The sequence below is a fragment of the Globicephala melas genome, chromosome 20 (assembly GCF_963455315.2).
Source record: "Globicephala melas chromosome 20, mGloMel1.2, whole genome shotgun sequence".
Lineage (NCBI taxonomy): Eukaryota > Metazoa > Chordata > Mammalia > Artiodactyla > Delphinidae > Globicephala > Globicephala melas.
This window is the reverse complement of record NC_083333.1, coordinates 8,101,569-8,115,173: the sequence shown is the minus strand read 5'-3', so window position 1 is coordinate 8,115,173 and position 13,605 is coordinate 8,101,569. Positions and strand designations below refer to the sequence as shown.

The 13,605-nt window shown below is 55.8% G+C and overlaps 1 protein-coding gene across 3 annotated transcripts in view; it reads right to left on the bottom strand.

Moving 5' to 3' along the window:
• Positions 1-3,767: 3,767 nt before the first annotated feature.
• The window catches only part of SGSM2 (small G protein signaling modulator 2), a 37,096-nt gene continuing 27,258 nt past the window's right edge, over positions 3,768-13,605 (bottom strand). For all 3 annotated transcript variants that reach the window (XM_030861811.2, XM_030861816.2, XM_060290519.1), the window contains 12 exons: positions 12,057-12,210; positions 11,255-11,319; positions 11,003-11,148; positions 10,357-10,485; positions 9,924-10,106; positions 7,889-8,266; positions 7,526-7,650; positions 7,010-7,092; positions 6,735-6,844; positions 6,220-6,316; positions 5,565-5,732; positions 3,768-5,370 (listed from right to left, as the gene is read on the bottom strand). In XM_030861811.2, the coding sequence (XP_030717671.1) occupies positions 5,282-5,370; positions 5,565-5,732; positions 6,220-6,316; positions 6,735-6,844; positions 7,010-7,092; positions 7,526-7,650; positions 7,889-8,266; positions 9,924-10,106; positions 10,357-10,485; positions 11,003-11,148; positions 11,255-11,319; positions 12,057-12,210 (1,727 nt within the window). In that variant the 3' untranslated portion in view covers positions 3,768-5,281. The remainder of the gene's footprint in view (positions 5,371-5,564; positions 5,733-6,219; positions 6,317-6,734; positions 6,845-7,009; positions 7,093-7,525; positions 7,651-7,888; positions 8,267-9,923; positions 10,107-10,356; positions 10,486-11,002; positions 11,149-11,254; positions 11,320-12,056; positions 12,211-13,605) is intronic.

Here is a 13,605-nt window from a genome sequence, read left to right as displayed (position 1 = left end):
GAAAGTTCCAATGGGAAAGCTGGAGGATCCTTTCACAGGAGGGCTTCCTGAGACAGGGTGTACTTCTGGGGTTGTAGTTAGGACAGGTCATCTGGGGAGTCTATAAGGCTGTCCTTTCAGGGAAAGGAACAAGAAGATGAAGTTGGAGGTCAGGGGTCAAAGAGCCATGTCCTAGGCTGAGCCTTGAAGACCTTGGTCCTTGTAACGACATCTTTTCTCCCCAGTTTAGGAGAAGCCACCCATTTGGCAGGCTGGTAGGTGGGGAGGTAAGGGAGAGAGATCAGGGAGCCGTCAGCTGGGCTAAGCTGTAGACCAGCCAGGCCACTGCTCTAACTCCCTGACACTTGCCCCGCTCCCAGCTGCAGCCCGGACAACTGACTCAACTTCTCTTCCTGGGGTGGGTCTGAGGATGCACGTGGGGATGTCATCGTGGGGAAGGGACTGGTGGCCACCAATGCCGCAGGGTCCCGTTCTCTGAAGACCCGACCTCAAGAAAGGCCGGGCTCGGTGCTCCTCCCCACTACCCTGCAACCCGCCAGCTCCTTTCATTTGTGAGATGCTTGCTCCCTCTGCTGGTAGCTCCAGGAAGTGGTCGGTCCCTTCCACTTTAGGGAAGGCCTGGGGTAAGGGTTAACGTAAACTGAGTGTCAGATGCTGTGCCCAGCACTGGGGACAAAGATGAAGACTCTACCCCTGGCCGTGATGACGCAGTTTCAGCTGAGGGCTATAGTACCTTACTCATGCTTCCTGCTACTTCTTTCCACACACAGCCCCCAGCAGACCCATCGTTTTGGCTGTGGGATTCGCTCTGGCCCTAGAAGCTCAGTCTGGGGTCTGGGGGTGCCAGCACTTCTGGGTGGAGCAGAGAAGAGGTGGGAGTGTGTGAAGGAACCAGCCACTTTCCAGGCAAGTTATCAGGGGCCTTTGGTGAACTTTCAGGCGGTGTCACAGCAGAGGGATTTTTTTTTTCTTTTTTTTAAGTATACTTGATTTACATACAATGTCACGTTAGTTTCTGGTGTACAGTAAATTCAAATATATATACACATACATGTAGGTATTCTTTCACATTCTTTTTCATATCCTTTTCCATTATGGTTTATTATAGGGTATTGAATATAGTTCCCTGTGCTATACAGTAGGGCCTTGCTGTTTATTTTTTAATTTTATTTATTTTTGGCTGCGTTGGGTCTTCGTTGCTGTGCGCGGGCTTTCTCTAGTTGTGGCGAGCGGGGGCTACTCTTTGTTGTGGTGCGCAGGCTTCTCATTGCGTTGGCTTCTCTTGTTGCAGCGCACGAGCTTAGCAGGCTCAATAGTTGCAGCGCACGGGCTTACTTGCTCTGCAGCACTTGGGATCTTCCCAGCCAAGGATTGAACCCGTGTCCCCTGCATTGGCAGGCGGATTCTTAACCACTGCACCACCAGGGAAGTCCCTTGTTGTTTATTTTTGTATACAGTAGTTTGTATCTGCTAATCCCAAACTCCTAATTTATCCCTCCCTCACCCCCCTTCCCCTTTGGCAACCATGAGTTTGTTGTCTATGTGAGTCTGTTTTGGTATCAAATTTTAGATTCCATGTATAAGTGGTATCACATGGTATTTGTCTTTCTGTGTCTGACTTACCTCACTTAGTATGATAATCTCTAGGTCCATCCATGTTGCTGCAAATGGCATTATTTCATTTTTTTAAATGGCTGAGTAGCGTTCCGTTGTATACATGTACCACCTTTTATTTATCCATTCATCTGTTGTACATTTAGGTTGCTTCCATGTCATGGCTATTGTGAATAGTGCTGCTATGAACATTGGAGTGCATGTATCTTTTCAAATCAGAATTTTCTTTGGAGATGTGCCCAGGAGTGGGATTGCTGGATCATATGGCAACGCTATTTTTAGTTTTCTGAGGAACCTCCATCCTGTTTTCCATAGTGGCGTCACCAACTACATTCCCACCAACAGCATAGGAGGGTTCCCTTTTCTTCACACCCTGTCCAGCATTGGACTGTAGACCTTTTAACCAGGGCCATTCTGACCTGTGTGAGGTGATACCTCATTGTGGTTTTGATTTGCATGTGTCTTATAATTAGCGATGTTAAGCATCTTTTCATGTGCCTATTGGCCATCTGTATGTCTTTTGAGAAATGCCTATTTAGGTCTTCTGCCCATTTTTCGATTGGGTTGTTGTTTTGTTGTTGAGTTGTATGAGCTGTTTGTATATTTTGAAGATTAAGTCTGTGTTGGCCGCATCATTTGCAAATATTTTCTCTCAGTCCGTAGGTTACCTTCTTGTTTTGTTTGTGGTTTCCTTTGCTGTATAAAAGCTTATAAGTTTGATTAAGTCCCATTTGTTTATTTTGCTTTTATTTCTATTGCCTTGGGAGACTGACCTAAGAAAACATTGGTATGATTTATGTCAGAGAATGTTTTGCCTGTGTTCTCTTTTAGGAGTTTTATGGTGTCATGTCTTATATTTAAGTCTTAAAGCCATTTGGAGTTTATTTTTGTGTGTGGTGTGAAGGAGTGTTCTAACTTCATTGATTTACATGCGGCTGTCCTGCTTTCCCACCACACGACTTGCTGAAGAGACTGTCTTTTCTCCATTCTCTTGCCTCCTTTATTGAAGATTAATTGGCCGTAGGTGTGTGGGTTTATTTCTGGGCTTTCCGTTCATCAGTTCTAGTAGCTTTTGTGTGGAGTCCTTAGGGTTCTCTCTCTATAGTTATCATGTTATCTGCATATACTGACAATTTTACCTCTTCCTTTCCAATTTGGATACTTTTTTATTTCTTTTTCTTGCCTGATTGCTGTGGCTAGGACTTCCAATACTGTGTTGAATAGAATAGGTGAGAGTGGGCATCCTTTTTCCAGATTTTAGCAGGAAGGCTTTCAGCTTTTGACCATTGAGTATTACGTTGGCTATGGGTTTGTCATAAATAGCTTTCACCATGTTGAGATACGTTCCCTCTATACCTACTTTGGTAAGAGTTTTTAATCATGAATAGATGTTACAGCAGAGGGAATTCTGATTGCTCCAGGCTACAAGGTCAGCTAGGGGGTGGAGAGGAGTTTCCTTGAGGGGGCTTATAAGGTCCTGGCCACAGGGTTCCTGGTGTGAACTGGTTTCCTTGCCTGGGCAGCTCTGAGTTGACAGCAGGCCCTAGTGCCCAGAAAGCTAGTGTCCTCTACACCAAACAACATGCTGGTGACTGCAGCCCTCTCTGGAACTGTGGCTGATGGGGCAGTGGCCCTCTGAGGCGGGGGAAGGCAGATGGGAACCTGCTCTTTGAGTCCAGCACTCTCCATGCCTCAGTGAGTTTGACCTCTCCTGCCACTACACCCTCCACACTCCCGCCTGAAGCGGGCGTCTCAAAGACAGTGCTAAATGGGCTGGAGCCAAGGCCAGAGAGGCCGGGAGGTCTTGTAGGTTCCCCATCAAGCTCCAGCTCAGGGGGCAGAAAGGCTGGAAAGGGGCGGGGCGGGGCAGGGACTTACATGCCATCCAGAGGCTGGAGAGGCCATTGGTCAGTCTAGGCCTTTCTCTTTCTGACTTACTTACTTCAACTCTCTAGGTACTTAGAGTCTGGCTATCACCCTGGACCATTCCACAGCCAAGGCCCCTCTCTTCTGGAAGCTTTGGTTCTCTCTTTTCACCATCCTTGCCTTGTGGGGCTGGCCCTCTTTACCGCTCAATCCGGAGCTTACAGAATTCCCCAACACAAACACTGACGGTCCAGTGCCAGCCCACAAATAGCCACCAGAGCTTCAAGCATTGCCAAATGCTGTGTTTATTGGTCTGTTACATTGACGAGTATAGTTTCTGAGCCAAAAAACATACACACACTGCTCCTCAAAAAACCACTGAGTCGCTAAGGCAGGCACACAACGGCCACTGTGCTTGGTGGAGGCCAAGGACTCACCTGGTGGGTGGGCAATGGGGCAGGCTGGCCTCCAAACAGGTGGTGCAGTGCCCGGGGCAGGGCTGGGCTGGGGAGACTGTGCTGGATGCAGAGGGGTGGCTGGGCCCTTTCTCATGTTTCTCAAATGCAGGAAGTCTCCAGACCTTAGTGATAGCTGGGCAGGCCCAACCCCGGGGCAGAGTGGCCTCCTGGCCCCAGAACAAGGCCTATCCTGCATGTATTGATGAGACGGGAAGTGGGGATGACAGAGCAAGCAGTGTGACTAGGCCTGGGGCCAGGAGCTGGGCCCTTCCTAGCACTTCCATGAGTGAGGGTCCTCTAAGGGGGTTTGTGGGTCCCTAGCGTCCTCGGCATCCTGAGAAGCATGTGGAAGGAAGAGCTAGCCTTGCTTCTCACCAAAGACAAGCTGGGGAGATCCAAGCACCCTCCCCTCCACCTCAGGGACTCAGCAGATGCCTGGGATAGGCAATGGGCTGCCCCAGGCTCTGGAGCCCGTCCCTGAGAGGAGGCCATGACAGGATTGCCTCCCTAAAGAATCAGCCTGGAGAGCGAGTGCTTCTGCCACATCCCAGGTCATTCTGCTGGCAAAGGGATCACGGATACACAGTTTTCGGGGATGCATCTAATGCATAAAGCAAGAGCAGGTGGTAAGACTGAGACTACAGATACACATGGGTGCACTGTATAGGCCGGGGGTGGTGGTGCATGGGGTCACCTCGGGTGGCCAAAGGCAGTGGCAGTGCTGCTGAGGTGGGTTGCTCCCACCCAGGGCCCATGTTGTTGGGCTGTCCCGCAGTCTCAGGGGAGGGCCTGGAACGCAGCCCAGGTCTCCTGCACCCAAGGCACACACCCAAACCGGCAGCCATTCTGGCTGCTCTAACTGGGGCTGGTGCGTGCACATGCACTGGGCCTGCAGAGGGACGCTCAGAAGAGATACAGCACAGAGTCCCCTTGACCCACCCAGGTAGGGTCCAGGCAACTACAGCCCTCCTAACTCTCCAGGGCCCCAGGAGAGGCCATGGGGAGCTGTCCAGGCTGGGGCTGCCAGTGGCAGTGGGACTATCCCCAGGTGTTTGAGAGGGGAGCAGGGTAAGTGTCCCCCAAGGCAGCCATTCCCTGAGGCTGACCCCTCCCTCCCCGGTCCTGACCTGAGGGCATCCTGGCCCCTGACTCGCCCTGAAGGGCCAGCACTGCCCGGAGTCCGATCCCAGGCTCACAAGCGCTTTGTTAGGAATACAGTTGGGCAGGTGGGTCGGCTGGGGGCTGGGGCAGTCTTGGCTGTGCCGCGCCTGCACCTCCCTCTGCGGGACCAAAGGGGCCCGGAGCCCAGGCTCTGGTGGGCTGCTGCCCCCTGGCCACAGCCCTCACTTGTTCTCTATGAGCATCTGCACCTTGTGGACGAGGTCCCGGGCGATCCGCAGGATCTCCTGGGCGTCGTGATGCTCCGCCCGCTCTGGGGGGAACATGGATAACTGAGCGGGGGCGGCAGTCTGGGAGGAGCCCTGGGGCTGCCCACCCTGCTCCGCTGCCACATCTGCTCACGGGGCAGGGGCAGTATTCCCAAGGGCCCCCCAAACCCTGCGCCGGCCAGGAGTGGAGGCCCCCACGGCCCTGCTGAGGCAGCCGGAATGGCCAAGTGGCTCCTACCGTTGAAGAACTTGATGATGTCAGTGAAGTCCATGTTGTTGTCACGGATGATCTCTCGGTAGGCCTCCACCAGGGCCAGGGCGATGAACAGGACAAAGTGCTCCGAGGAGATGTGCCGGGCTGCCCAGATCACCTCCCACACAGCAAACACATCCTCATACGGCAGCTCTGGGGACGGCGAGGGGCTGAGTCTGGGCCTGGCTGTCCACAGGCCTCTGGACAGAGCCTCGTGCCGAGACAGAGCTCCAGGGGCCAGAGTCCTGGGACTCTCTCCACCACAGGAGCCGCTCCAGGAGAGCAGTTCTCTGCCCCAGACCAAGGCCCCACCCTTTGCCCTTGTAGTTCCTGCACGCTGGCCTCCTGCAGAGGCCACGTCGCACTAGAGCAGCCTTTTATAGGCCTTGGTGCTTGGGAAGATTTGGTTCGAAAACGGTTCTGAAAACCATTGCATTTGGGTGATTTTCAACCCTAGCTGCGCTGTGGACTCACCTAATGGCTTTTAAAATCACCACACTTAGGAAGTCTGGGGCTGGGTGGGGCCCAGGGCTCCTCAGGGGGTTCTAAAATACAGTGTGGGTTGAGAACCACTGACTTCGGGGAAGAGGGCTCTCCCACCGCCCCTGACCCCAGGCCCACTCTCCAGCCCGCCTCTTACCTCTCTTAAAATCCAGCAGGAACCAGCGGTAACAGAAGTAGAAGTGGGTGTAGTCTCCATTCTGATGCATCAGTTCAAACAGCTCTGAGTCCAGGATCTGGTTTGAGTGGAGAACGGGAGCCAGACTGAACCCGTGCTGCCTCTCCCCAGCGCCCTGCCGCCCAGGCCCCTCCGCGGGGCCTCCCTGGCTGCCTAGCAGCTGCTCCCGCCCCTCCCGTCCAGGCTGCACTCTGCAGCCCCACCTGTCTCTCTGGGATGTACTCTTTGGAATGATGCCACATTCTGGGTGATTTCATCATCAACCGCGCTACTCGCCAGAACTTTCACGAGCATAAGCGTTCACACGCTGACACTCCTCAATTAGTAAGGCTGACAATGGTGTGTGTGGGGGCGTTAATGAAAGAAACTACGCATACGTAAAAAACATTTTGGGAGCTTTCCCCGGTCTCCCCGTGGATTGATGAACAAGCCCCGCGCTGCCCGGTCACTTGCCCCCGGGCTGCTGCCAGCCTCACCTGGATGAGGGAGCGCATGTTGGCAAAGTGGGCGTCCATGGCACCCCCGTTGGGGAAGTTCTGGCTCATCCTCTTCATGAGGTGGCTGAAACAGCTGTAGGCCAGCTGGTCTGTGGGGAGGTGGGCGTGAGGCCGGCAAGGCAGGAGACCCCCAAAGCCTCAGTCCGCAGGGGGGACAGGGCCGGCTCACATGCCCACCCATGAAGACCATGCCGTCCCCTTTTCCTTTCTCCAGCTTGGGTCAGCCCAGGCCCAATCCAACAACCCCTCCTCACCATTGTCGAGGACAACCAGGAGGGGCGCCAGCAGGTCGCACATGCCCTGCACGTAGCCCACGTCCAAGTGCTCCCACACGTAGCTGAAATGCCAAGGAGAGTCACTGTGGGTGTGCGCCATCCTCCCCTCCCCCCCAGAACTCCTGGGGAGACGGCCCCTAGAGCAGCCTGCTCCCCAGAGGTCAGACTTTCTGCGACCCTAAAGCACTGGAGCACAACGGCGAACCACCCGTAGCCTCTGTCCTCAAGGCCCTCAGGGGCTCAGGGAGACAGACTGGACAGGCCATCACCACCTGACATGCGGGGTGGGGGTCCTCTAAGGCTTCCTGGATAAGCATGGCCAAAGCTGAGATCTGAAAGACCTCGAGAATGACGAGGGGGTGGGGTGGGGGGCACAGCAGACGGAGGGAGCCGAGCGTGAGTCGGGGACAGGGCAGGGGAGCAGGGCGCTGCCGGGTCTAACCTTTCACAGAGCAGGGCCCCTGCCTCCCACGGAGCCCAGCCCCACAGTGGCACCTGCACATGATGTCTCTGAGCCGCTCGAGGTTGGGGGGTGTGAAGTACCAGTAGTTGCGGTCACATCGCTGCACATCCTTGTCTATGCGGTGCAAATTTAAGGCCACGGTGTCCAGTAATTCTATCTGGAGGAGCGGAGGGCCCTCAGGGGTGAGTTGGGGGCTGGAGGTGATGCCCGAAAAAAGGAAGGCAGCAAAGGCAGGGAACCAAGGGACTCAGAGAACAGAGTCCTGTGGGGTTGCTGCGAGATGGGCTCAGTGCCTCCCTCCAGGACAGTCCAGGCCACCCCACCCTCTGCCCCGCCAGCCCCTAACCCCAGCCTCTGGGGCCGCTGAGAGCAGTGCCTGGGGAACGACCACATACAGTGTAGGCAGCAGCACACACGGCGGCGAGCTCCTCCCCGGCCTCCAGCTCGCCGGCCCGCGAGGCCTCCTGGCTGGGGTCCTGAGGCTTGGAGACCTGGGCTGCAGGGACCAGCCCGTCAGAGCCTTCCTCCCCACCTACGTTCTCCTCCTCAAAGCCCATGCTCTGGCCCTCATCTATGCTCGACTGGATGCCCGAGGCCACGGAGTAATTGCGGGAGGAAGGCAGTCCTGAGTCTGGAGAGTCGAACTCCACCGACGGTTGCTCCACCATGGTGCTGCCAGTGGGCCCGGCCCCCGCCCCCTGCTCAGGCTCTGGTCTGGGATCTTCGGGGCCCAGGGGCCTTGGAGGCTCCAGGTCATCCACAGAGACAAACACCTGGTGGGGGCAAAGGTGGCGGGGCTCACACCTGCACTCCAGCACCGTCCCTCAGCTCGGCATCTCCTTCCTGGGTCAGAGCTGAGAGGGATGGAGAAGTCTCCTCACACCCCCCACTCCCACCCCATGGCCTCTAGCGCTGCCTCCCCCGGGTGCCAAGTGCCCCCTTTGACCCAGCTGACCAGGCTCCAGGAAAACATGAAAACACCGTCTCCAGCCCCATCTGGTCTCACATTGGTGAGAAAAAGTGTGAAGCGCTTCCTGTGGCTGCTGCAGGGAAGAAGGGGAACCGGAGGCCTGGACGCTCGATGGCCAGCGTAAGTGTCACTCTACCAACACAGAAGTCATGAGGCTGCCTCGGGTCAGGACAGCTTCCATAGTGTCTTTGGTGTGGCCTCTGGGGCAGCCTATGGATGCGGCAACTGGAGGTGTTAGGAAAAATAGGTTCTTCCTTATTTTCAGTACTGAATGTTCTGTAGAAGGCAGGAAACCTCTCTAGCAAGTACCTAATCGGTTATATTAGCTGCAGACAAACTGAGGAGAGGTAAGAAGTGAAAAGAAACATATTCTACTGATTGAAACAGTCCACACTCCCACAGGTAAGTCACAGGGAAAAGAAGAGACACATACATACAGTTTTGTTTCGTTTTGTTTTTCTATTTGGACTATGTAGGGAAGGGAATGCTTAAAAAGACTTTTCACTTTGGGCAAGAAGCATGAAGCACTGTTCGGTTAGTGTCAGGTACGGCCATGATTCTGAGGCAATTCAGAGCCTCAGAATAGTGCCAGTGAGAAAGGATACTTGAGTCCATAAGCTAAGCAGCTGGGGCATTGGTACAGACTCAGGATTTTACAAAACCCAAAGCAGAAAGAGTGTTATGTTCACAAATAGGGGATTAAGAACAAAGCCCATGGAAAGGAGAGTGTATCTTGGTTATATTTCTTTAAGTCTTGCTCCAATTTGAGTTATCTGTTAGTATTAGTAAGGAGCTAAGTAACAAGAATATACACTATTTCTAAAGAGGCAATTTTAAAGAAAAAACGTAAGTTAATGAAACAATGTCCTGAAAACTGAAACTTATCAGTTCTGGTTGGGCCCAGCAGCCATAGTTTGGGACTTGATGTTCACCTAAAAGTCAGGGGTGAGGCCAGAAGAACCACACAGGCTCTGAACTGGCTTTGCATAGTCAACTCTATAAGGTGGGACTGCTGTTAAGTGCTCCCCTGGTCTCTGGCCAACAGCTCTTGCAGGAGCTTCTGCAATCAGAGGAGAGTAGAGCTGAGAGGGGGCACTGAGGCCCAGAGATGGGAAGAGAAGTCACTCATCTTGTCACTAGTGGACCTAGGACTAGAACCTAGGGAGGCCCATTCATAGCCTTCAGCTCTCTCTACAAAGAGGGAGAGCCTCCCTAATGCCCCATAAATTTATCCTCCTCTGCTAGTCCATTAGAACAGAACACAGCACGCCATGTCATTTTATTCCTGCAACACCCAGAGAAGTGGGCAGCAGGGGACCGTCATCCCATTTTTCAGTGGAAGAAAATGAGACACAGACGCACTAAGCTGTTCTCCAGGGCTCCACTGCCAGCGAACACTAGAGGGCAGGCCTACAGCGCTGGTGGCCCCGCCCCCGGCCCCCAGGTCCCCTCGGGCTCACGTCATTGCTGATGGTGGAGTCTCGGTGGATGAGGTGCTGCACGTGGCTGTCGATGCTGCTGCCTGAGGAGAACTTGGTGAGCGTAGCTGGGTGAGCCTCCCGCTCCCGCTGCCTCACCACCACCTCGCAGGCCTTCCACTCTGCCAACACCCGCTGGTACCTCGCTGCCACCACTGTGTCCACCTGTACTCAGACCACAGCGTGACCATGGCGGGAGGGGTGCACCAGGTCCTCCTCTGCAGCTGTCCTCCTGGGACAGCTGGAGACTAGGGTCGGGCCTCGGGGTGAAGACAGTGGGGCCCCCCTGCTAACATCTTCCTCTGCCCTGTTCCTTTCTGGCTGGGAAGAGGCTGAGGTTTCTGAGGCCCCCTCCCTGCTTCCCATGGCCTGGCTCCCCATCTCCCTACCCCCGTGGGGAACAGGCTCCCCTTACCTGTTCCATCTCCTTCTTGCTCATGCCAAACTTGTAGTGGCCAAGCAGAAACGGCCAGACGTCCTTGCGGATCTCGTGCTCCACGCCGCCAGAGTAAACCTGCCGCAGCAGCTCCAGCTCCTTGTAGTTCTGAGGGACCCGGGGGGGGGAAGACTATGCAGCCCCTGCAGTCTCTGCAGCCCAGCTCGGCGACCCCATGCCCTGAGAGCTGGGGCTGGGGACGGTGATTCGTTTGGTCACTCTGCTGAAACCCAGGCAAACCCAGCTATGGGACCGTCACATCCTCCCTGCCCCCAGACTAGAGCTGGATGCAGATCTACTTCAACCCTGCTTCCTTCCAGGTCAGAAAAGGAGCCCAGAGAGACGAGGGGGTTTCCTCAAGGTCGTGGAGTAATGCAGAAGCAGAATGGACTTCCTGTCCAGTCCCCTTCCTGTGGAAACCCACAGGACTAGTTGTGAGGCTCTACCTTGACCCAGGCACTCCAAGGCCATCAGTCCTGGCCTGTCACCTCTGACCCTGGACCACCTTTTACCTGAACGCCTATGTCGTCTGTGAAAGCCACTCACGGAGCAGGCTGGCCTGCTCTCCCTGCTGGCCCCCAGCCCCTCGAGCCGGCCTCGGTCCCTGGCACCCCAGAGCATGCACCTTTTCGTTCTTTTGATACTTGCTCCACATGTCCTTGGTGAGGCCCCCCGAGGCCCCCGGTGGCCGGGCGGGTGGGATGATGTTGTGATGCACCAGCGCTGACAGGTGGGTCCGCACCGTGGACAGGTGGCGGCAGTACGCCAGCCCTGTGGGGGGGGGGCGGGGGGAGCCGGGAGGCCGTGACCCTCTGTCCCGGTGCCTCCCCCTGCCCCTGCTCCCACGCCCTGCGGCCCCACCTCACCCCACACTCACAGCCATAGAAGGCCCGGGACACGATCTGCCTCTTCATGCTCTCACACAGCAGCCTGAGGGGCAACCTGTGGAATCAACCTGACTCAGGGCTGCTCCTCCGGAGGGAAGCGTGAGAAGGAAGGACCTTCTGGCTCAGAGGGCGGGTGGCGCAGGGAGCCGGATCTACAACCCGGAAGCATGGCAAGGGCTCCCTGGCCCTGCCAGCTACCCTGGGTAGAGCTGCTGGGGGCCCAGCCTGGCCCCCAACCACCCAGGGGATCTTGGGCAACTAACTTCATGTTAGTGAATCTTGGCTTCCTCATGTGAAAATGGAGAGAGCCATCCGAGGGTCAACAGGTGCAACTGGTGAAAAAGCCGTCGGCAAGCATCAAGTGTGGGCACGTGACCCTCACGCAAATGCCATTCACACGCCGTTCCTGGCACGTGGCAGATGCCCAGATACCTGCTGAGTGTCCTCAGACGGCAGCCTGACGGCAGGATCCAGGTCCACCTGGGGAGCTCCAGGTACTGAGCACTTGCTCTGTGCCAGGCACAGCGCTGGGCACTCACGTGGGTCATAGACCTCATTCAGTCCTCACAAGTACCTTAGGGAGAAGGGGGTGTTATCCCCATCTTACAGAGGAGGAAACTGAGGCTCAGACATGGAGAAGCTCAGAGAGACTCAGCCGCTTGTCAAAGTCACATGGGGAGCAGAAATGAACTTCGAACCCAGGTGTGTCCAACTAGAGATCACCCTTCAGGCAAGTGACACAGCCCCAAAGGACAGACGGACACATACACACGGATGGACACACCCACTCACCGGTCGGGGACACAGCTGCAGTGGCTGGGGGATACGTATGGGGAGCTGCTGGTGGAGTAGGAGAGGCAGGAGGAGCCCTGGCTGCACAGGGGCTCCAGGTGCCAGGCTGGCAGGCTGAGTCCAAAGCCCTGCATCTCGATCATGTCGCCAGCATCTGAGGGCAGGAAGGGGGCCATGGTCAGGGCCCGGCAGGTCTCCTCCCCCAAGTACCCTGCAGCATGCCCACCTCTGTGCCCAGAGCTGCAGCATGAAGTCACCCTTTGGTGGAAAACCACAGGGGTGGTGCCTGCCTGGCCCAGGGTCCAGAGCCCAGAGTTGGAAGTGGTGGAGAGAGAGGGCGCCTGACACTTCCCAGCGTCCACCTAGTCTTTCTGAACGTGGTAAGATACTTTCACTGGGTCATGGATGATTGTGTCTATTCTCTCCATCTTGCTATAAGCAATGGAATAGACACTTGTTTTTCTAGAGGGAGGAGAAAAAAGAAGGAACAAGAAAAGCCTGAGCTCTCTGAAATGCTGCCAGCCGCCTTGGCCTTCCAGGATTCAGCCTGGTCCTCTTGGGCAAACTCTGGGATGTGCAGGAAGGTGCCTGGAACATTGCAAACTTTGAACCTTCCCATGCCAGGAGCGCCCACTGATCAAAGCCCCTGAAGGACCCCTGAGCCACCAGTCCTGGTCCACAGACCTCATCCCCGAGGGTTCTAGACCTGGCGGCCAGTGGCTAAGCAGGAGCAGTGCTCCCTGCCCAGGCCAGGTGCCCCCAAGTTCGCAGCAGTGGGTGAGTTCTCCATCCTTGCCTAGCCTGACTGCACTGCATGGTGGCCTCCTGCAAACACGCAGGTGAACTGGCAGGAAGGGCAAAGTTTCCAGGGCTGCCGGGCCACTGTGGGGATGAGGGTGGCAGCTGGGCATGCACGTTCCACCATCCAGAAGAATGTGCCCGGTGCAGCCTCAGAAGACAGCTCCTTGGACAGTTTTACACCACAGCAGACCAAGCCTCCTCAGCCGGCCCAGCTAGGCTGAATCAGAACTCAAGACCCTTGAGAGCTTCGAAGGCCCACGTGGGGCAGGCACTGCTCGTGGGGGACTCTGGCAGGTCCAGTGAGCCACAAAGATGAAGCACAGTAAGGGCAGAAAGTGAAAGGACCAGGAGATGATGCCAGGAAGGAGGGAGAGAAAGAGAAGAGTGAAGAAGACAAGGAAAGAGAGAGAGCTGTGTGTGTTAGACTTCTTTCAAGCAGTAGTTCTTTTCTGCGAATTATGGCCTGGGCCCTGGCCTGCTATGAGCCTGGAGCAGACCTAGGCCTGGTTTTTGTGGGAGCCAGACTCCAGCTCTGGGTGTGCCTTGGTGGGGAGGGCTGAGCTGACCCCCTCCAGTCCCCTCAGGGGCTGCCCTGTCTTGGCCCCAGGGCTCTCTCCCCAGACCCACGGCTGGGATTTTTATAGATATCTGGCCCTTCAGCTCCACCAGGAGGCAAATTAAGGGAACACACTTGGTGTGGAGGGGCTGCGGCTCTGGGAGTGAGGGGTTGCAAGCCATGCCTGAGACT